Raw genomic sequence first — 22,900 nt, forward strand, 5'->3', positions numbered from 1 at the left:
CATCTGAAATGCAATCCACCGTGGATCGCTTTTCAGAGAGCAGTAAGCATTACGGCTAATGTGAAAGAAGCCATACTGTTGCATGGCGACAATGTTCTGATCTTGTGCCCCAGCTGTGCCCCTACATTGTGACCCTGCAATAGGGGCTTCTGATGGAGACTACAACTGGCTGTTTCAACGCACATTACACAGGCTTGTTCCACTATTGTGACACCCTAGAAAGGCCATCACTGGAGTGCATGCAGACAGGAAGTAGCTGCAAAGGGACTGCAGAAATTCAGCAATAAAGAATGTAAAACATTAAAATATTTTCTGTTGCAAAATTACATTTTTTTTTATGGTATGCATTACTTTAATAAGCAAAAAATGTCATTCAGGTAAGGCTTAAATAGAAGCCTGAATTTCCATGCTGTGCATGCTAACCAGTTGACCCCAGCAAGTTATGCTCTGGGGCAGCCTGGAAACACAAAGCACACGTCTAATTGCTTGATGTGCGTATTTCCACCATCTTCCCTTTCTTGCATTTGCTCTTAATGACCTGAAACCCTTAATTATAAATTCTGATCATGGATATCCAGCTCCAGCCATAAGATTTCAGGCCACTGTAAGTAAAGAAATGAACAAACTCTGCAGATTAATCCCAGTGTTGTTTTCTTCCATACAGGAGCAATGTTAATATATTCAAGACTCAGGCGGTTTTTAAAGGCTGCCGTGATGTTAGAAAGGGCACTCGGCTATTTTGACAGAAGATAAATATTACCTGATAATGAGGGCGGATGAATGGGGGAATTTCATATAACAATAAAAAATTTAAAGTCAAAAGAACATTTGAAAAAAATAAAAATAAATGATATGGTTCATAAACTTTAGGGTAGGGGAGATTAAAGAGTACCTGTCTCAGAGATACAAACAGGATTTGCAGTGGGATAAACTACAAATAAATAAACACACAAGTGAAATACATACAGTAGAAGGGGGGCTTTTTTCCAGCCAAAGTTTGCTAATTAATAAGGGGGCCTTGCTATTTTCCTTGCAATTAAAATCATACTACTTAATTGCAAAAACATAACAATTTATTATGTTAAACAGTATAAAATTAAATTTAATCCCATTAAAATATCTGCAAGCCCACCACACTTCCCTTCAAATAAAAAATATATATTTAGCATCTGAACATATCAAATGACTCTCCCTATAGGTTCTTACCAGTCTACAATATACAATAGTTATATTATATCAACAATTTTTTTTTGTTATACAATTATACTGTGCAATATATTACAATTATTATATTATAACACAGTTATAATAAATATAATATAATAATATTATAAAATAATATAATAATAAATAATCAAAAATACATAAATTATATTTATATATTTATAGTACAATAATATGTTGTACACAGTACTATAATATAGACTACAATATAAATAATAAGGCTATCAATACTACTAATAATAATGGACATAATACAATAATAATAATAATAATAATAATAATAATAATAATAATAATAATATATTACAACTGTACATTGATTAACCTATAGGGACAGTATTTGATATGTATACATACAGTATCTCACAAAAGTAAGTACACCCCTCACATTTTTGTACAATAAATGTATAACAGTGTAAATTTGCTGTCCCCTCAAAATAACTCAACACACAGCCAGTAATGTCTAAACCACTGGCAACAAAAGTGAGTACACCAGTAAGTAAAAATGTCCAAATTGGGCCTAATTAGCCATTTTCCCTCCCCGGTATCATGTGACTCGTTAGTGTTAAAAGGTCTCAGGTGTGAATGGGGAGCAAGTGTGTTAAATTTGGTGTTATCACTCTCACTCTCTCATACTGGTCACTGGAAGTTCAACATGGCATCTCATGGCAAAGAACTTTCTGAGGATCTGAAAAAAATAATTGTTGCTCTACCTAAAGATGGCCTAGGCTATAAGAAGATTGCCAAAACCCTGAAACTGAGCTGCAGCACAGTGGCCAAGACCATACAGCGGTTTAAGAGGACAGGTTCCACTCAGAACAGGCCTCGCCATGGTCGACCAAAGAAGTTGAGTGCACATGCTCAGCATCATATCCAGAGGGAAAGAGACGTATGAGTGCTGCCAGCATTGCTGCAGATGTTGAAGAGATGGGGGGTCAGCCTGTCAGTGTTCAGACCATACGCCACACACTGCATCAAATTGGTCTGCATGGTTGTCATCCCAGAAGGAAGCCTCTTCTAAAGATGAGGCACAAGAAAGCCCGCAACCAGTTTGCTGAAGACAAGCAGGACATAGATTACTGGAACCATGTCCTGTGGTCTGATGAGACCAAGATAAACATATTTGGTTCAGATGGTGTCAAGCGTGTGTGGTGGCAACCAGTTGAGGAGTACAAAGGCAAGTGTGTCTGCGTACAGTCAAGCATGGTGTTGGAAGTGTCATGGTCTGGGGCTGCATGAGTGCTGCCGGCACTGGGGAGCTACAGTTCATTGAGGGAACCATGAATGCCAACATGTACTGTGGCATACTGAAGCAGAGCATGATCCCCTCACCCTTCGGAGACTGGGCCGCAGGGCAGTATGCCAACATAATAACCCCAAACACACCTCCAAGACGACCACTGCCTTGCTAAAGAAACTGAGGGTAAAAGGTGATGGACTGGCCAAGCATGTCTCCAGACCTAAACTCTTTTGAGCATCTGTGGGGCATTCTCAAATGGAAGGTGGAGGAGTACAAGGTCTCTAACATCTACAAGCTCTGTGATGTCATCATGGAGGAGTGGAAAAGGGCTTCAGTGGCAACCTGTGAAGCTCTGGTGAACTCCATGCGCAAGAGGGTTAAGGTAGTACTGCAAAATAATGGTGGCCACACAAAATATTGACACTTTGGGTCCAATTTGGACATTTTCACTTAGGGGTTTACTCACTTTTGTTGCCAGCGGTTTAGACATTAACCACTTACAGACCGGACCATTTTGCTGGTCAAAGACCAGACCATTTTTTGCAATTCGGCACTGCGTCGCTTTAACTGCCAATTGCGCGGTCATGCGACGTGGCTCCCAAACAAAATTGACGTCCTTTTTTTCCCACAAATAGAGCTTTCTTTTGGTGGTATTTGATCACCCCTGTGGTTTTAATTTTTTGCGCTATAAACAAAAATAGAGCGACAATTTTGAAAACAACGCATTATTTTTTACTTTTTGTTATAATAAATATCACCCAAAAATATATAAAAAAAACATTTTTTTCGCTCAGTTTAGGCCAATACTTATTCTTCTACATATTTTTGGTAAAAAAAAAAAAAAACGCAATAAGCGATTATTGATTGGTTTGCGCAAAAGTTATAGCGTTTACAAAAAAGGGATAGCTTTATAGCATTTTTATTAATAATTTTTTATTATTTTTTTTTACTAGTAATGGCGGCGATCAGCGATTTTTATTGTGACTGCGACATTGTGGGGGACACATCGGACATTTTTGACACATTTTTGGGACCATTGTCATTTATACAGTAATCACTGCTATATAAATGCACTGATTCCTGTGTAAATGACACTGGCAGTGAAGGGGTTAACCAATGGGTGGCAGTGTAGGGGTTAAGTGTTCCTAGGGGTGTGTTACTAACTGTGGGGGGCTGGGCTTTCATTTAGTGAACACTGATCTCTGCTCCAATCACATGGAGCAGAGATCAGCGTCACTAGTTGCTAGGCAGAATGGAGAAATGCTGTTTACACTGCATTTCCTCCATTCAGCCGTCCCGTGAGACGATCGCGGGTATGCCCGCGGCGATCGAGTCCGCGGGACCCACGACCGGACTCACGGGGGTCCCGACTGGCACGCGAGCGCGCCGCCAGCGGTGCGCTCGCGATGGCAGGGCACCATTGAAGATTGGACGTACCTGTACGCCAATATGCCTGCCTGTGCTATTCTGCCGACGTACATCGCCATGCGCTGGTCGGGAAGTGGTTAATGGCTGTGTGTTGAGTTATTTTGAGAGGACAGCAAATTTACACTGTCATATAAGCTGTACACTCACATTGTAGCAAAGTGTAAATTCTTCAGTCTTGTCACATGAAAAGATAGAATAAAATATTTACAAAAATGTAAGGGGTGTACTCACTTTTGTGAGATACTGTGTGTGTATATATATATATATATATATATATATATATATACACACACATACACAGTATATATATATATATATATATATATATATATATATATATATATATATATATATATATATATATATATATATATATATATATATATATATATATATATATATATATATAGTTTTTTTGTAAGGAAGCATGGTGAACTTCCAGATATTTTAGATATTTTTAGATATTTTAGATATTTGAAATGAATTGTTATAAAGCTCAATAAAGTCTTTTTGTTTTGGCAATTAAGTAATGATATACTAATTATTGTAAGTGTTTAGCTGCATTACAACCCCTTTCCTTTACTTGAGACATTTTTGGTTCAACATACTAGGGTGATAACACCACAAAATCAATATATCATGTTAGGATTACTGTACCATGAATTGAATCCTAGTAGATGTCTCTTTTTATTTTCCTGCATGTTCCTGGTGTTCAGCTTTATAAGAAGACCATATCCTAACCTTTACCAGATACAGAGCCATAGCTAACTGAAATGTCAAAATCAGGACATTTAATGGAATCAGCCATTTATATCTTTGTAGTAAGTGCAGGACTTTTTTTCCTGTTGTATCTTAGATTGTACACCATGGAGACTAAATGGTTCTTAGTATACAGTATTATGACCTTCATTTCACAATTTTAACCAGTTCCTGTTGACTCTCCTATTCCTCCATTCTTGTTTAGAGATTTGTGGGGGTTTTTTTTGTTGTTTTTTTTTTTTTTTTTTTACTTTTGTCAACTAAAGTCATAAACAAATCTAATCCTTTGCTAGAAAGTTAAAGCTGAAATTAAGGTTTGGCAATTTTCACAGTTACATTGGGCAAGCTTTGACCAATGTAATTATGTACAGTATGTATGTATGTGTAACACTGTCCCCGCAGAGCTTGCTGAGTGTTGACTTCATAGGCCTCTCTCTAGTTACCTACAGCTGGTTACTAGGGGTTTACACGTATCCCCCTTATTCCCGCTTGCTCCTTACTCAATGACCAGTCCAGGGTATTTGTGTTTTTGTATTTTATTTGGAACTTGGATGGGAAAAGGGATTAGTAGGATACTTGAACTATTCACAGTGGATGAGGACATCTCTTACTTGGCCTCACCGGATTATTTGTGGAAGCAGTCTCACTACTTTAGCCAAACTGCCAAATGTATGGAGGATTTAAGTCTTCTTGATCTCACTAGCAGCAGACTTGATGCACTACATTATCTTCAGGATACTCTCTAGCATCCCCTTCACTGACACCCGTCCACTGACTCTTCTAGCTGAAGAGGGTAACCCTCACTCAACAGGCCTCAAAGACACAGCTTTGTACTCACAGTAGGCAGAATCCGATCCTTGCTGGTGTCTCCCTTCCAGTCAGCTCTGCAGGACCTCTGGGTTCAGCTTCTCTCTGACCCTTTAACTCTAGGCCCTTGGGGGCCACACGACAGCCTCCCCAAAGAAGAGGGCAGCTGCCCCCTCCCTCCTGGACACTGCTCCCCGATTCAACAAACTCTCAGCACATGTGCCCTGGGCTTTTATACAGTATCCCAACATGCAATGCACTTTTCCTCTGCCAATAGCCAGCACTGTAACAAAGTCTGTGCACTCACTTGTCAGGTCCTCTCCCACTGTCCAGTATGCATCCCTATTGGACCAGCGAGGGGCAGCCAGAGCAAGCTACACTGCACCCGAGTACAATGGGCAGACCTAACCAATAGATCCTGCTCCCTGGTAAGCAGAGAGCACTCTAAGTTTTACTTGACCATCTTCCTGGTAAACAGAAAGACCAAAAACTATACTCCGCTTCTAGCACCTACCTAGGACGGTGCTACATGTGTACTTTATGTATGTATGTACAAGGCTCACCTGCTACAAAGATTGCTGCTATCTTCCGGATTCCGTGCCAAGTGGCTAGCCTTCTGCATTGTGAACACAGTAGATTGTTCGCTTGGCACGGGCACCATTTGGTTAACACTTTCAATTTTCTCAATGAATGCAAAGTGTTCTCTGATTGAATGAGGTGGAGGGGCATAGTGCTGAGGTCACCATCTTCAACTCATCCAATAAGAGAACAATTTGCATTTTGGAGCTCCAGGCCCCTCCCTCCTGTTGAGTGCCCCCACAGCAAGCAGCTTGCTAGGGGGACACCCAAGCCGAGCTGCAACTCAGTGTATCCATCAATCCATGTATCCATCCCCTCTCTCTCCCGATTGGCTAACCAAGTTTGATTGACAACAGCCAATGGTGCCACTGCTGTGTCTCAGCCAACCAGGAAGAAGAGTACAGCTGAGGGACTCGTGGACATCGCTGGACAGAGCTAGGGCTCAGGTAAGTATTAGAGGGGCTGAGGGGGGCTGCTGCACACAGAAGGCTTTTTGTCTTAATGCATAGAATGCATTAAGATAAAAAAAAAAAACCTTATGTCTTTACAACCACTTTAATGCATTCTATGCATTAAGGTAAAAAAAAAATTCCAGGGTTGCAGACTCTCACCTTCACCCTCTTTTAACTTATCTGAGCCCCATCATGATCCAGTGATGTGAATGAGAACTGTGCTGTGGCTCCCCTGTCTTTGTCCCTCCTCCCTAGGCAGATCGATAGCAACGGGAGCCATTGGCTCCCACTCCTGTCAATTAACTCCATTGATTAGAGAGCGGGGGGGGGGGGGGGCAGGGTTGAGTCTGTGTCTATCTGTGTCAATGGACGCAGTAGCAGGTCTCGGGAGCATGCCCTCATGGGAGTCATCTTCCTATTGGGGGCACCAGCAAGAGAGGAGAGGCCAGGATCCCTGGCGGGGAACCCAAGGAAGAGAAGGCTCTGGGCTGGTCTGCTCAGTTTTATTGCACAGACCAGGTACTGTAAGTATAGACATGTTTGTTATATATACACTGCACCTGTATATATATTTGTTCCCTTTACAACCACTTTAAACGTACTTATATGTTATAATATGGAACAAATTTTTAGCATGGCGAGACGTCAGCTCTGTAGATCCGAATTAAGGAAGAGTGGCGTGATTTTGGCAGAACTGATTTTTTTTTTTGTGAATTAACTTTGGCCAAATTTTGCTCATATCTCACTTTTTCAAATTGAATAGCTTAGACAAAATTAATGAAAAAAAAAAAAAATGAACTCTAGGATTTCCTTTATTTAGAGGATTTTTTTTTTTTTTTTTTTTGGTGGGTGTATTTTGGGTTCAGTTTGATTCATTAGTGATCCTTGTAATAGGAACAACCCAGTTTAAAGCATCTTTCATAACCTTATAGGATCTATTTAAAGCCACTGGCACCCTTAAAACCACCCAAAATCAACTTAGTTTGCATGACATGTGCTTTTTACCAGAATTGTAGGTGTCTTTAAATAGATTTCTGAATTCTAATTTGGTTATATTGCTTTCAAATGGATGCTGATAGTAAGGGTTATGCAATCTTCCTCAAGTGATTAATAGAAGTTGGGTATTAGAGAACTAATAATGGCCGGGAATAGGAGCAGGCTCTGCATAGTGCTGTATAAATCACTTGCTACCATTTTAATGAATAGCCGTCCAATCACTCTAATTTAAATGCACTTTGCCTTTTTGCATATACACTTCATCACTCTGATTCTATCTGTCGTCAGACGCCCTGTGCTGAATCAGCTCGTTGGCATCACTAACACTGCGTTCCACATTACTGCTTTCACAAAGTCCCCAGTTCCACTGGTCTCTGGTTCATAGACACTGGGAAATTAAATCTAAAAATGTATGTACAGTATGAACTTTATCTGCTTCATTTTGGTTTTGTGAATCTAATATTGGAAGAGTTTTGTTATATCTGGCCGCTAAGTGCAAAAAAAAATACCTGTTGATCTTAAAGTGACATTGAACTCTGGTTTAAAAAAAATATATATTTCAATTTTAACTTCAAGAATTCAGCTATTTTGTAAAAACGACAGGCATACTATGAGTTATGTTCAACGAGGTGCCTGCTGTCTTGTAAACCTATCTCTGTTATTCCCATTTTACAACTTATGGAGCTCTGATGCTGCTTGCTGTGGTTCAAAATCTTCAAGAGCAGAGTCACTGGAACTGCTATGCCCACCCCTCCCCTCTTTCTGCCCATTCACAGAAGCCTTTGTACTCATTCAGGAAGAACACAAAATTCTATGAATGGGCAGCAGATGGGAGGGGAGGGGCTGGGATAGATGCTCCATGTGATTTTCTCCTATCACAACCTGAGTGTATCCTTCTGGAGTATGGTAAACCTGTCACATTTAAGTAATAAAGGTAAGCCCCAGAGGTGACATGCTCCTAATTGGACTTAACTCATAATGTGCCTGCAAAGTTGTTGAATTTCTGGAATTCAGGCATGTTATCACGCCGGCCTTGGTTCACAGGACTCCTGGGAAGTGCATTGCTCACACATCATTATATAAGTGCCACCCTGTCCAGCAGTAAGAACATCACCACCACCAAAACCAGAGGTGAAGTCCCTTGACATCACTGAAAAAAACAGGGGGGGGGTTCCATTGATGGATTTGAGAAAAGTGGAGGTGGGCCTAGAAAACGTTAGGCTGAGCTTTACCAAAGCTGTGGTAGCATCAGAAATTCTGTGTTCTAGGGAGAGTAATTCTGCACTCAAATGACTGGTTCATCATAAAGGACTCCTACTACTCTTTTTTTTTTTTTTTTTTTTTTTTACCAACTGCATGTGTTGAAACAAGTTGTTGAGGTTTAGCAGAAGCCATCAAGTACATGTACTGTGTTGGATTTTTGGGTCCAAAAAAAATATGCAGATTTGTGGATCCAGTACCACTTCCACAGCAGTTTAATCCTTCCTCTGCATTACAAGTAAACACTGTTTAGCCAGAATCTGCAACATAGATAGGGAGGGAGATATGGGGTTACAACCTTCCCCCACCAGAGTTTCCATCCATGGCGCAGTGCAGCAGCTAGGCAAGTGTAGCCCGGCTGGTGGCCCCTTTAATATGGAAATCAGATCAAGTTCCTTCCCAGATAGCAAGAATAACTTGCCACAAATTTATGGCAGTGTTGAATTGTACGTTTTGTTAACCTACCTCACATTTTCACTGGCAAGTTGTACACTTGCAGAGCACTTGAGGCACACGTTCTAGTTGACACTTTTCCAATTTGTAGCAAGTCTCTAGAAAGGCCAAAGTTGCAGTGGTGAGTCTACATCAAAATCTCTGCAAGTCACAGTGCCCCCTGTGGTGGGATGACTATTGCACAACATAACTAAACCAGAACTTGCAGCAGACTTGTAGAATGTTTGAAAAGAAAGTTGCACTGGAGTCATGCAATTCCAAATTTCTGCAATTGTGCAACAAACTTGTGAAGCCTGGCAAGTCTAGCAATTGGTTAGTCATTTTCAAACTGCTGTCTGGAGTAGTCACAGTTATTTCTACCCATGGCCAAGGGATGGACAGGCTGCCAGAGGACTGGGAAGACTTTGATTGTCCACATGAGCCCTGTCCACTGAACCTGCTGAGAGGCAGGAAGGAGGAAGCATGGCTGGGAACTGAATGCCCGGCCCATGAAAACCAGAGCCAGGCAGAGGACTGGGGAGAACAAAATGTGGGAAGCTAGGACACATGGAGCCATGAGCAGACTCTGTGCACAGGCTGGGAAGAAAAACAACAAGCAGACCATCAGACAGTGGAAGACGTGGCCAATGATATAATCCATAATCAAGCTGAACACCAAACACCACAGACAAAAGATGGTTGACATGTTTCACACAAGAGAATGCTGCACTCTTTCATTAGACCATCAGAGAGGTTATATAATGCATCTACGCATCCCACTCTGCTGATCAGAGACACCATGGGAGAGGAATAGGGGGTCTGTAACCCACCTTGCTGACCCCTTTTTCCAGTCCAGCAGCATTATCAGTATAACATCTCTGAATTGTTGGTGTGGTAAGAGGCCTTTGGCCACCCACATGTGTATTTCAAATCGCTTGATGTTTATAGGGTCTCTCTGTTGCTAGTAGAGCTCTGCCAAGGACACCTTGATAGTATCCCAGGGTGTGCTGCTATGGCAATTTCTGTGATTTTTTTTTTATAGCATAAATATGGAACAACATTTTACAGTATTGTTTAGAAGCTAAGATTTGCCTATTCATGTGCTAACAAACTTGTTGGACTGCTTCATGAGCTAAGGACAAGAAATTATGCTGCAGGAAGTACCAGCAGAGAAACCCAAGTTAAGTAGCTGTTTAGTATACGTATTGCCTACAGTGTCCGTGCTAATTTGCTGGAAAGGATAGAGAGTTTGGGCATGTGTATAGGTTGTGTCAGGAAAGGCTGGCTGGGGACAGTGGTCCGTCACCTGTCTGTGCGCGCCTGCGGGTGCCTGGTGCACGTGTTCGCGGTCGCCCGGTTGCGCGCATGTGCGCGCGTTCGCGTGCGTGCGCGCGCACGGTTACCGGCGCCAGGCGGGCTATTTAAACTCAGTTCTCCCTTCTGATCTTGCTGCTTGATCTTCAGCGTTCCTGAGACTATTACCTGAATCTGATCTGTTTGTGTATCGACCCGGCCTGACCTGCGACCTTCCCTGCCTTCTGCCTGTCTCTGACCTCCGGCTTGTCTACGACTCTGCACCTGTCTCATCCTCTGGTCCATCCGTGCTCATCCGTTACCGACCCGGCTTGTTCCACGTTCCTGCCTCTGCCTGCTGCATCTGTTCCTGTACTGACTGTCTGGTTTGACCCGGCTTGCCTGACTCTTCTGTGTGCCTGCCCCTGAGTGATCCACCTGTTCCTGTTGGTCTCCTGCTGTCTACTGGTTCCTGTCTGCTGTCACTGGGGCCTGCTTGTCCAGCTACAGTTCCTGAAGTCAGCCAGATCCATCCACCGGCTGTTGATCCTGCCAGGCACTCGTGCTACCTCTGACTCCCATGCCTCCTGTCACCATCATCAGGGGCCGTGAGTCGGGGACGCAAGAGAGGTCTCCTTCTGCATTCCGGGCTCACCACTAGGTACGTGACAGGTTGTGTATTGTTTTCCTATAATTGTAATACTTTGTATGTACAGAATTTTATTTAGTCAAAGCACATTACTACACTACAGAAGTTTAATTGCTTCCTTGCTTATAACCCAGAAACCATAAAACATGCAAAACAAAACAGTCTGTTAGACTAATGCACGTGGCATAATAATTGAAGTATTTTGTGGGTACAAGGACTGAACCATGTTACCATATACACAGTGAGCAAGCTCAAGTTATAAGCCCCTACCACTGTGTTAGCCCTTGTGCACACGGCCGGAGATTCCGACGGAATGTTTCCTATCGGACCGTTTTGTCGGATATTCCGACTGTGTGTGGTCTGCATTGGACCTGTTCCGTCGGAATATCCGACGGACCAAGTTTTCCAACTTGCCGGTAAAATTTTCCGACAAAATGCTCCTATCGGACATACTCCGATCATGTGTAGCCTACTCCGACGGACAAAGTGCCACGCATGCTCAGATCAAATTCATAGACCAAAGCTATTGGCTACTAGCCTGAACGTAGTCCCGTCCTAACGAAATAACGCCATCACGTTATGTACAATCGGATTTTCTGACAACTTAGTCCGACCGTGTGTATGCAACATCACTTCCGGACCTCTTCTGGAATTAATCCGTCGGAATTACTCTGACGGATTTGCTTGTCAAAATCTCCGACCGTGTGTACAAGGGCTAAGATTGCCACAGTTAAAATTCACCATGATGTGCTACATGGACTATTCCATTGCTCTCCTCTGGGTGCCCAGAAAAAAAAATATATATATCTATGGCTCTGGCCTCAGTGTAATATCAGTCTACTGCAACTTATAAATGCAATCCAGCACTCCCTGCTATCAAGCAAACATAATTTTGCATGAAAAGCTGATCCTTCACTTTCATGATTAATTAAACAAATACCACTCTCTCTGGGATCACCCAAAACAGTGATTGAAATAATCCATCACTGTCCAAAAATAGATTTCTATTAAGTCTTTTTCCCATGCTATTCAAACGCTGAGCAAGACAAAGCTAAGTTTAATGTCTAGTATCATAGATATTAAAAAATAAAATGATAAAATAATACAGCAGGAAAAATCCCAGCATATCACTTAAAGCCACCAATATTTAGTATGAATAAATTGATTTTCTAAAAGCATTTTTTTTTTTAAACGCATATGTTCCTAGAAAACAATGGTTGGTTTAAAATGATGTGCTGGTATTTTTCCTGCTGTATTATTTTATATTCTTCTTTCTCTAACCATTAAACCTGTCTTTGTCTTGCTCAGCATTTGGATAGTGTTGAAACAAGACTTAATAGAAAGAGATTCAGAAAAAGACTTAACATTAAATGTTTTTATTTTATCATAGTCAATATTGGATTTTTACATACCCCAAAAAAAGCATAACCTTGTTTTCCCAAAAGAGAAAAGGTGAAGGTGTCATGCCGTCTTGTTTTGTGAAAGGTATTACATCTAGTAAAAGCCAGAATGAAGCCTCAAATAATACAGAGGCTTCAATTGCACTTTAAAGCGGTATTAAACCCAAAAGAAAACATTTATTATAATCCAGGTTAGTACTAATTCTAAGCCCTTGTACACACGGTCGGAGATTCCGACAACAAAATCCGTCGGAGTAATTCCAAAAGAGGTCCGGAAGTGATGTTGCATACACACGGTCAGACTAAGTTGTCGGGAAATCCGATTGTACATAACGTGATGATGTTATTTCATTAGGACGGGACTACGTTCAGGCTAGTAGCCAATAGCTTTGGTCTAGGAATTTGATTTGAGCATGCGTGGCACTTTGTCCATCGGAGTAGGCTACACATGATCGGAGTATGTCCGATCGGAGCATTTTGTCGGAAAATTTTACCAGCAAGTTGGAAAAATTGGTCCGTCGGATATTCCGACGGAAACAGTCCGATGCAGACCACACACAGTCGGAATATCCGACAAACCGCTCCGATAGGAAACATTCTGACGGAATCTCCGACCGTGTGTACAAGGGCTAAGATGTGATGGTGGCTGCATTCATTTTCTTTTTAGGCTTGCTCTCTTAAGTTTTCATCTGGTTATCTAGCCAGAAAGTCTGTTGTTTTTTAAAAGTTTAAGCTCTCCGGAAGACTGTATCAGTTTACATGGGTGAGAAAACCCAAGCGAAAAAAATAAATAAAATAAAAGTCAGCATCTTCAAACACTGTAGCTGCTAAATTTTAATAAACACTTACTTTTCTAGGGTGCCTACAATGTCGGCCGCCTGAGGCCGACCAGTCCCTCGGCTCTCGGGTCCCGGCGCCGCCATTCAAAGTAATGGAAACAGACAGTGGATCCTTGCACCTTCACTGCCCGTTTCCTACTGTGCAAGCTTGAGTCACGCGGTGCTTTGCGCATGGGGCACGCTGTGTTGTGGGACACACACAGTTCCCACAACACACCCATTCACCAGAAGACAACGAGAAGAGGAGAAGACCGAAGATCACCGCGGAATAGGAAAGGCTATAGATTAGGATGATCTGCCTAGCAACAGCCATATCTGGTAAGTGACGTTTTTTTATTTCTTTTTTATTTAGTTTTGGAAGCTTTTTATGCATTTTTTTTTTTTTTTTTTAGGGTGGACCTCCCCTTTTACACTGGCAGGGGTGGTTTAAAGTGATCAGCTTTTATTTGTGTAAAACCTTATGTAAAAACCTTTCCAGGTGGAAAAGCAGGAATTTATTATAACAGAAGTTAAGCAGAAGCAAACAGGCACAGCCGGAAGGCAGCCCAACCGGGACCACTTCCAAGTTGTAACAGCAAAGCGGCAGTAGAGTGGTGGACCAAAGGTGCCAACGGCTTCTATCCCAAATAAAAGAGTGTGGCCTTGCCAGTCTGCACCCAATCAAGAAGCCTTCCAGGAAGCCAAGCACTGTCCCTGGCAGACAAGTGACCTGTTCCTACTCTAGTCACTTGAAAAATGCACCCAAACCCGTGAGCCAGGGTCTTAAATAATCTCTGCCTGACCCAAGATGGCCACCCGAGTCACATGGGGTGCCAGCATCCAGTCAGACAGCTGCCTCCCTGTGACAGAGGAAACCAAATAGGAACCAGGTTCTTCTCGACTTTCACCTCCACCTGCATTGCCGCTGTGAATGAGCGCCACCTGCAGTGGAAAAAGTAAACTGCACCTGCCTACAGGCACTCTATTAAAAGAGGCCAGATCACAAGATGAAAACAGAGGCGAAAAAGCCAAAGAAAAGAAAGCTAATGAAGCCACCACAACTAATGATTGGTAAACTGCAACGTATTACATTTTTGAATTTGAGTCAAATGCCCTGTGATTCTACGCTTTCAGATGCTTGGAAGATATCAGTGCATAGATCATGTTACATTTTGCATAGCTGTTAAATAATGGCTTAGAGTGCCTACTACTAGCTGGAGAAATAAAAAAAAATTGGGAGAAAATTGTCTGTAATTAAAGTAAATGTGACACATACCAACAAGTTTTGCCATAAGATCCACAATGCATTCATCGCTCAGTGCCCACGGACGATTACCGATGAAATGGCCATGAACGCCCCTAAAGAGAAATAGCACAAGTCATAAGTATATTAACAAAATGTCTGACTAGTAACTAAAATAATTATGGTCTGACGAAAAATGACTAATAAATCATACAATAGGTTATCGATCTACTGTATTGGTCAAATATTTTAGAATAGAAAAATACAAAAAACATTTCAGTCAAATTTATAAACCACATTCAGGTTGATCTACTAAAGTCAAATAGACTCTGCACTTTGCGAGTGCAGTTGCACTCATTTCCCCAGTAGTGATGGCCGAACGGTTCGCCCGGCGGACGTTTCGCGGCGAATTTCGGCCGTTCGCGGTCCGCTCGCCTATTGCCGTCGTTCGCCCCGGCGGACTTACGTGTTTAATGTGTAAAAGAACTTTGACCTATGATGACACGTCTATCATGGGGTACAGGACAGCCAATTGAGACATGACAGCACATGGACACTTGGACATTCCCCCTAACCTATAAATACACCCGATCCGGTGGCCATTTTACATTCTTTCTTCTGTCACTATAGGGAAAGGTTGCTGTGTGGAGTAGGGAGAGATAAATCGCTAGCTATTTGGTACACAAAAGTTCTTTTCAGGACTGGTATAGGTGTTAGGTGTATATAGGTTTGCTGTGCTACTGATTCTTGCAGCAGCCTGAGTGTCTTTTGTCAGTTTAGAGAAAGGGACAGGACGGTGTGTGCTACAGGGAGAGTCAGTTTAGTCGTCATCATCATCATCATCATTAGCTGTTACTATCAGGTCCACAAAAGAGCTATTCCAGTAACCACTAATTGTTCCAGGCTCCTCTTTTTTGCCACTTTGTATAGGGACAGGAAGGAAGCAGTGTGTCAGGCAGTGAGGGTCAGTTTAAAGACTTGCTGTTACTATTAGTTCCACAAAGGTTCTTTTCAGGACTGGTATCAGTGGTATGGTAATAGGCTTGTACACGTATAATATTCTTTCTTCCAAATATAGAAAGAATATTATACTTGACTGCTGCCCTTCTGCTGCAGTCTGCTAATTATTCACAACTCACTTGTTCCACAAAGCTCTTTATCAGGACTGGTAACTTGGTCTGTGTAGGGTGCTACAGTACATAGGGTTGAGTGAGGTACAGTCTGCTGTTCTGTAAGGACCGCTATCGGTCCACAATAGATAGGGTTGAGGTGCACTACTGCTGACTGCTGCCCTATACTGCAGCAGTCCTTCATTGGTATAGGGACTGACGTACAGTCTGCTAATCACTAACACACAACCTGCTTGGTCCACAAAAGTTCTTATAAGGACTGGTAACTTGGTCTAGGGTGCTACAGTACATAGGGTTGAGTGCGGTACAGTCTGCTGTTCTGTAAGGACCGCTATCGGTCCACAATAGATAGGGTTGAGGTGCACCACTGCTGACCGCTGCCCTATACTGCAGCAGTCCTTCATTGGTATAGGGACTGACGTACAGTCTGCTAATCACTAACACACAACCTGCTTGGTCCACAAAAGTTCTTATAAGGACTGGTAACTTGGTCTAGGGTGCTACAGTACATAGGGTTGAGTGAGGTACAGTCTGCTATTCTATAAGGACTGTTATCGGTCCACAATACATAGGATTGAGGTGCACCACTGCTGACTGCTGCCCTATACTGCAGCAGTCCTTCATTGGTATAGGGACTGACGTACAGCCTGCTAATCACTAACACACAACCTGCTTGGTCCACAAAAGTTCTTATAAGGACTGGTAACTTGGTCTAGGGTGCTACAGTACATAGGGTTGAGTGAGGTACAGTCTGCTATTCTATAAGGACTGTTATCGGTCCACAATACATAGGGTTGAGGTGCACTACCTTCTTTCTTCATTTGGCTCACTTCCTTGTCCCAAAAAAGCACACCGTACTATATGCCCCTAACCTCCTCTTTGAAGAGGTTGAGCGGTGTCATATTTCTACTGGGGCTGCTTATGATATCCCTGTGCTGTGCTGACTTCCTCCTGGGGGTTCTTATTATGAGGGGATCACACCATCCCTGTGCTGTGCTGACTTCCTCCTGGGGGTTCTTATTATGAGGGGATCACACCATCCCTGTGCTGTGCTGAGTTTCTCCTGGGCCTGCTTATTATGAGGAGATCACACCATCCCTGTGCTGTGCTGACTTCCTCCTGGGGGTTCTTATTATGAGGGGATCACACCATCCCTGTGCTGTGCTGAGTTTCTCCTGGGCCTGCTTATTATGAGGGGATCACACCATCCCTGTGCTGTGCTGACTTCCTCCTGGGGGTTCTTATTATGAGGGGATCACACCATCCCTGTGCTGTGCTGACTTCCTCCTGGGGGTTCTTATTATGAGGGGATCACACCATCCCTGTGCTGTGCTGAGTTTCTCCTGGGCCTGCTTATTATGAGGAGATCACACCATCCCTGTGCTGTGCTGACTTCCTCCTGGGGGTTCTTATTATGAGGGGATCACACCATCCCTGTGCTGTGCTGAGTTTCTCCTGGGCCTGCTTATTATGAGGGGATCACACCATCCCTGTGCTGTGCTGACTTCCTCCTGGGGGTTCTTATTATGAGGGGATCACACCATCCCTGTGCTGTGCTGACTTCCTCCGGGAGCTGCTTACGGTGCTGCTGTCAGTGCTGTATATCACGGTGCTGATGTCAGTGCTTAATGTCACGCTTCTGATGTCAGTACTCTCTATCACGGTGCTGCTGTCAGTGCTGTATATCACTGTGCTGATGTCAGTGCTGTATGTCAGGCTTCTGATGTCAGTGCTCTCTATCACGGTGCTGCTGTCAGTGCTGTATATCACGGTGCTGATGTCAGTGCTGTATGTCACGCTTCTGATGTCAGTGCCCTCTATCACGGTGCTGCTGTCAGTGCTGTATATCACGGTGCTGATGACAGTGCTTAATGTCACACTTCTGATGTCAGTACTCTCTATCACGGTGTTGCTGTCAATGCTGTATGTCACGGTGCTGGTGTTAATGCTTTATGTCACGCTGCTGATGTCAGTGCCCTCTATCACGGTGCTGTTGTCAGATGCCTCTATCACGGTGCTGCTGTCAGATGACTATCATGGTGCAGGTGTCATTGCTGTATGTCACGCTGCTGGTGATCATCTCCTGCACCCTCTTCTTTGCCTACCCTGGTCCCTGACCTTCCCTCTCCTCCATTGCCTTCATGCGCTCCACAGTCCTGAATTGTCAGAACAATTTCCCATATAAAAAAAGAATGCTTGTAGTTATCGATCCCAAATTCACCTCATACATGTATTATGTCATTGGCCATGTGGTGGGACTATGTTTGCCCAGCTAATAATTATCTCGTGGCTGCAAATTTGACCTAAAGGTTGGCGAAGTTCGCCTCCCATTGAAGTCAATGGGGCCCGCGGCGAACGTTCGGTTTCGCGAACGTTCGGTTTCGCGAACGGTCGGCCTAGTCCGCGGTCCGCGTTCGCGAAACGTCCCGTCGGAAGTTCGTCCATCACTATTCCCCAGAGCTTAAAAGGAGAAGTCCAGCCAAAGCTTGTTTGGCTGTACTTCTCCTATGGATCACAGGAGTGCAGTTAGTTTTGCCCTCCTGTGACCCGTTTTCAGCAGACAGCGGACTGAAGTCCACTGTCTGCTGATGTCATCAATGTCAGTCCAGACACCGCATCATCCCGACAATGGAAGTCTGGATCCACCAGGTGCCTGGACTGACATCTGTCTGAGCCTCTCAGTGAGCTGCTGAAAGCCTGAGATGGCAGCTCCCCACTCCTCCACTGCCCAGCACCAGGGGAGGCACTGGGGGGGATAGATGCAGCATCAGACTGATCCTGCATCCACCGAGGTAAGTATGACTGGAGATAAAAAATCTTTTGCTTCTCTTTTATTGAATGTGGTGAATCTCTGTTGATCCAATCACGTGCAAGCAAAAATTAAGTTTTTTTCTCTTGCACCTGATTTGGTATTTAGAATGTGAAGCATCACTACATTCACTAAGCTCCTCTGGGGAAAATTAGTGCAACTACACTTGCAAAACACAGTATATTTGCTCTTAGTAAATCAAACCATTATGTATCTGTGTGTGACTGGAATTCAGCTAAATTTAGAACGGAAAAGGGAGTCATAGCCACCCTAATGCCGCGTACAGACAATCGGACATTCCGACAACAAAATCCTGGATTTATTTCCAACAGATGTTGGCTTAAACTTGTCTTGCATACACACAGTCGCACAAATGTTGTCGGAAATGCCGAACGCCAAGAACGCGGTTACGTACAACATGTATGGCGAGCCGAGAAAAATGAAGTTCAATAGCCAGTGCGGCTCTTTAGCTTGATTCTGAGCATGCGTGGAATTTTGTGCGTCGGAATTGTGTACACACGATTGGAATTTCCAACAACGGATTTTGTTGTCAGAAAATTTGAGAACCAGCTCTCAAAATTCCAACAAAAAATGTCCGATGGAGCCTACACATGGTCGGAATGTCCGACAACAAGCTCACATTGAGCATTTGTTGTCGGAAAATCCGACCGTGTGTACGCAGCATAACTCATTGGTGAATTTTACAAGCTGCCCTGCGAATGTAACAGTTAGAAGGCTGAGACAAGCCATTTGACACTAACATGGGTCCTTACTGTGACAGAACCACTTAACAACCCCGATTAGGTGCTTCCGCCAATAACAGTGCTTCCTGCCCTCCAAACTGTTCCAGCAGACTGAGACCTAATACCAGCCCTTTTTACCCCAAGCATCATACACAGACAAGAAGTTTGGATAAGAACTAAAGGAATGGCTGTTTATTGAAACTCAGACACATACTTTGTACCCCACAGGAGGACATTCCCCTCTTGAAGATAGTAGCATGATAATGCAACTTCAAACACCAATTCAATTAAAAGCCGACAACTAACAGTGATATTAATTAACCAGTAACCTAATTAACAAACATATAACATTCCACAATAGAAAAAAAAAAGGTGGAGTGGACACAATACTAACAGACATACAGACAGAAACAATAGGTGACCCAATTAACAATGGGGGAGACACAAGCTTGTGTATTCTGTCAACTAGAAAAGTCATCAGAAGACATACAATGTCCCAGCAGCAGTCTAATACAATGGAAATGTTTTATCTTCATAGATCTCTTGAGGATTATGGCTGATAAATATTTCTGTCACAAGTGAAGGAGCCTCTCCAACCCAATCTGCAGGACGGCCACCATATTCCCTCTGATCATTAGCCTGTACAATATTAATACTGCACCTTTGCCTCCACTCCAGAAGGGAAGCTGCATTGTCCTTATTCAGAGAATTAATCCAAGCCTGATGTCCATCATTAGAGAATGATCTGCTCTCTCCATGGGCCATGATCAGTGGGTAGGAGGCTTGCACCTAGTCCTCTCCAAAAGCCCCTGTCCTGGTTGGGTCTGTCATACTTACAGTGGTCAGCTTTCAATTATGTAAAACCTGTGTCCTCAAAGGAACACAACTGTTGCTGTAACTGCTTAAAGAGTGTTAGCTGTAGTATAGCTTGAATTTGTTTGTGTATCTAAATCTGCTAGTACTTCTAACACTTCCCTTCTCCCAGGAGTGACAATGCTGCTGTCCAAAAGGTCTCTCTGTTGCTCCTTCATTTAGAGTGGGGGCACTATAATAAAGGAGGTGTGCTACTGGCCAGATCACAAAATGAAAACAGAAGAAAAAAGCCCCCCCCCCCCCAAAAAAAAAAAAACAACAACAGGAGAAAGGACTACCGCAGTACCAGTAAAGCAGTATATATATATATATATATATATATATATATATATATTTTTTTTTTTTTATTATACATATAAATAAAAAACACACATGAACATTACATTTGATTGTTCAAGACAAGACAAAATATAAAATAGGGGTGACTGTCTATACAATTGTGCTGGTACTTAGTAAGCTCCAAGGTGGAGTCAAAAGTACGGTTTGTTTTTATTCATGTGTATAATAAAATTACGTATTTTATTATTAATAATAATAATAATAAAATTATTTTTATAATAATAAAAAAATATTTTTTTATTAAAATATATGTACTGCTTTACTGGTTCCAATATAGTCCTTTCCCTATTGGAGATAAGTCTGGGATACTGTTTCCATCTCAAATTTTCTAGTGTACCAGGATGATGGTACCTCTCTCTTTTTCCTCCTTTGTGTATTTACTAATACAATAAGTCAAGCAAAGGCACAAGAAACTGGATCAGGTTATCCAAAAGGGGTTAATATATGTAATACATGACTGTCTAAACGAAGATTAAAAAGTCCATTAAAAATCCATAGAAAGTCCAGGGACCTTGGGAGATAAAAAAAAAACGTCCAATATTCATGGGTCGTTGAGCAGATCCCCAGATCTCTTCCTGCAGCTGAGTGCTTTAAAAAGCTGTGTGCCAGAGAAACGTACTGGATTTACAACCTGGATGTTCTCTCACCAGGAGGTATTAATGAAGGTATTGAGATCACCACCATCCTTTAGCATGTGTGTTAGGTCGTGATGCCTTTAGTTGACCTATGTTTGCCATCCCTGGCCTAGTGTTTTGGTCAACATAGATAAATCCATATTATATATACACACACATACATGTATGTGTATATATATATATATATATATATATATATATATATATATATATATATATATATATATATATATATATATATATATATATATATATATATATATATATATATATATATATATATATATATATATATATATATATATACATATTTTACCATATTTTTATATTAATTCTCTAAATGTATTAATTTAATTATTTATTATATACCATGCAGAGTATGATTCCTGTCATGTTTGTTCTTGTACTACAAAACACCCACTCTCCTTTTTTTAGTATTCAACATTATCGGTATCTGTTATCCAGAACACTCCTGCTCCTTTCAAATGATTAATAATGGTTCAATCACATCTTCTTCATTGTTTTTAACAAATCATTTTTAGTTTTAATTGCATTTATTTAAATTTATCATATTGCGCGATGAATAGCTACCCTCCATCTCCTCTCGTCCTTCCTCTATTCCCATTCTATTTCCAAATATTAATTACTTCAATATATATATATATATATATATATATATATATATATATATATATATATATATATATATATATATATATATATATATATATATATATATATATATATATACTATATACTATATACACATAATGTTTGTAGATGTTCTATATTTATTACGTCATTTCATTATCATTATTCATTTTAACCCTATTAATGGTATTTGCTTAATTATCATGCTGTTTCATTAGTTTGTGCACATTATGTGTTATATTATGTCATTTAATCTGCTTTTAATATCTTCACTTTTATATTACATTATGATTAGTTTTTGATAAATTGCCCAAGATACAGAGACATCCTTTATGCAATATATATATAACTTTTCTGTGCTACCCATGAGTTCTGTTCACTGCTCCCTCCCCATGTGTATACTTTATAATCAAGCCCTTAAGTTCCACATGCCAGCTTGACATCTGCAACGCACATGCTCACGAAATGCGTTGCATACCAGTGACGTCATCCATCCTCGTCTGTCAACTACCTGCACTCCAAGCCTCGTTTTGAATTCCTCTCCACCGCGGCCCGGTCTTTAAGGCAGTGTTACAGTGAGCACAGGGCTTCCTTACACAGGATTGGATCATCTACTGATGACCTGTCCCCTTGCTGGGACTTCACGACATGCTTGTTTTTCACTTCATAAATGTGAGTTGACATCTCTATTAAACTTGTCCCAAATCTACACCCAGAGGCGCCTCTCTCTTTGTGTTATTTACTAATACAACCTTCTGAGGCCTACGTTCCCTTTTCTTGATACATCTAATGTTTGGTAAGTTGCAATATATTACATTTTTGTTTTTTGGGTTACTGCTATAAATTCCAATTGAAGATTTATTTATTTTTATTGGTCAACAGAATCATACTGCAGAAAAAGAAACATATTAATATATTTTTTTATATCTCTACAGCTCTATGCCAATTTTTATTCCTTTGGCAGTGTGCTAGACATCAGTACTGCTTCGCTCTACATTAGATCAGTGGTGTATCTCCAACAGTTCCACAAACTCCCACAGTTTAAACTAATGTTCTGCAGCAAACACTTGAGGTCCTTGAGCAATGTTGTTGTTAGCATGCTGTTTATACAGACATAAGTGCAACAACTATTCTCATAAA

General features: G+C 41.7%; 1 protein-coding gene across 1 annotated transcript in view; it reads right to left on the minus strand.

The window, feature by feature from the left end:
* The window catches only part of KYNU (kynureninase), a 236,023-nt gene that overhangs the window by 166,643 nt on the left and 46,480 nt on the right, over window positions 1–22,900 (minus strand). Inside the window, exon 5 of the mRNA XM_077447753.1 lies at window positions 14,614–14,696. Coding sequence (XP_077303879.1) covers window positions 14,614–14,696 — 83 coding nt within the window. The remainder of the gene's footprint in view (window positions 1–14,613; window positions 14,697–22,900) is intronic.

The sequence above is a fragment of the Lithobates pipiens genome, unplaced genomic scaffold, assembly GCF_037356315.1.
Source record: "Lithobates pipiens isolate NorthernLeopardFrog02 unplaced genomic scaffold, aLitPip1_a1.2 Scaffold_22, whole genome shotgun sequence".
NCBI lineage: Eukaryota > Metazoa > Chordata > Amphibia > Anura > Ranidae > Lithobates > Lithobates pipiens.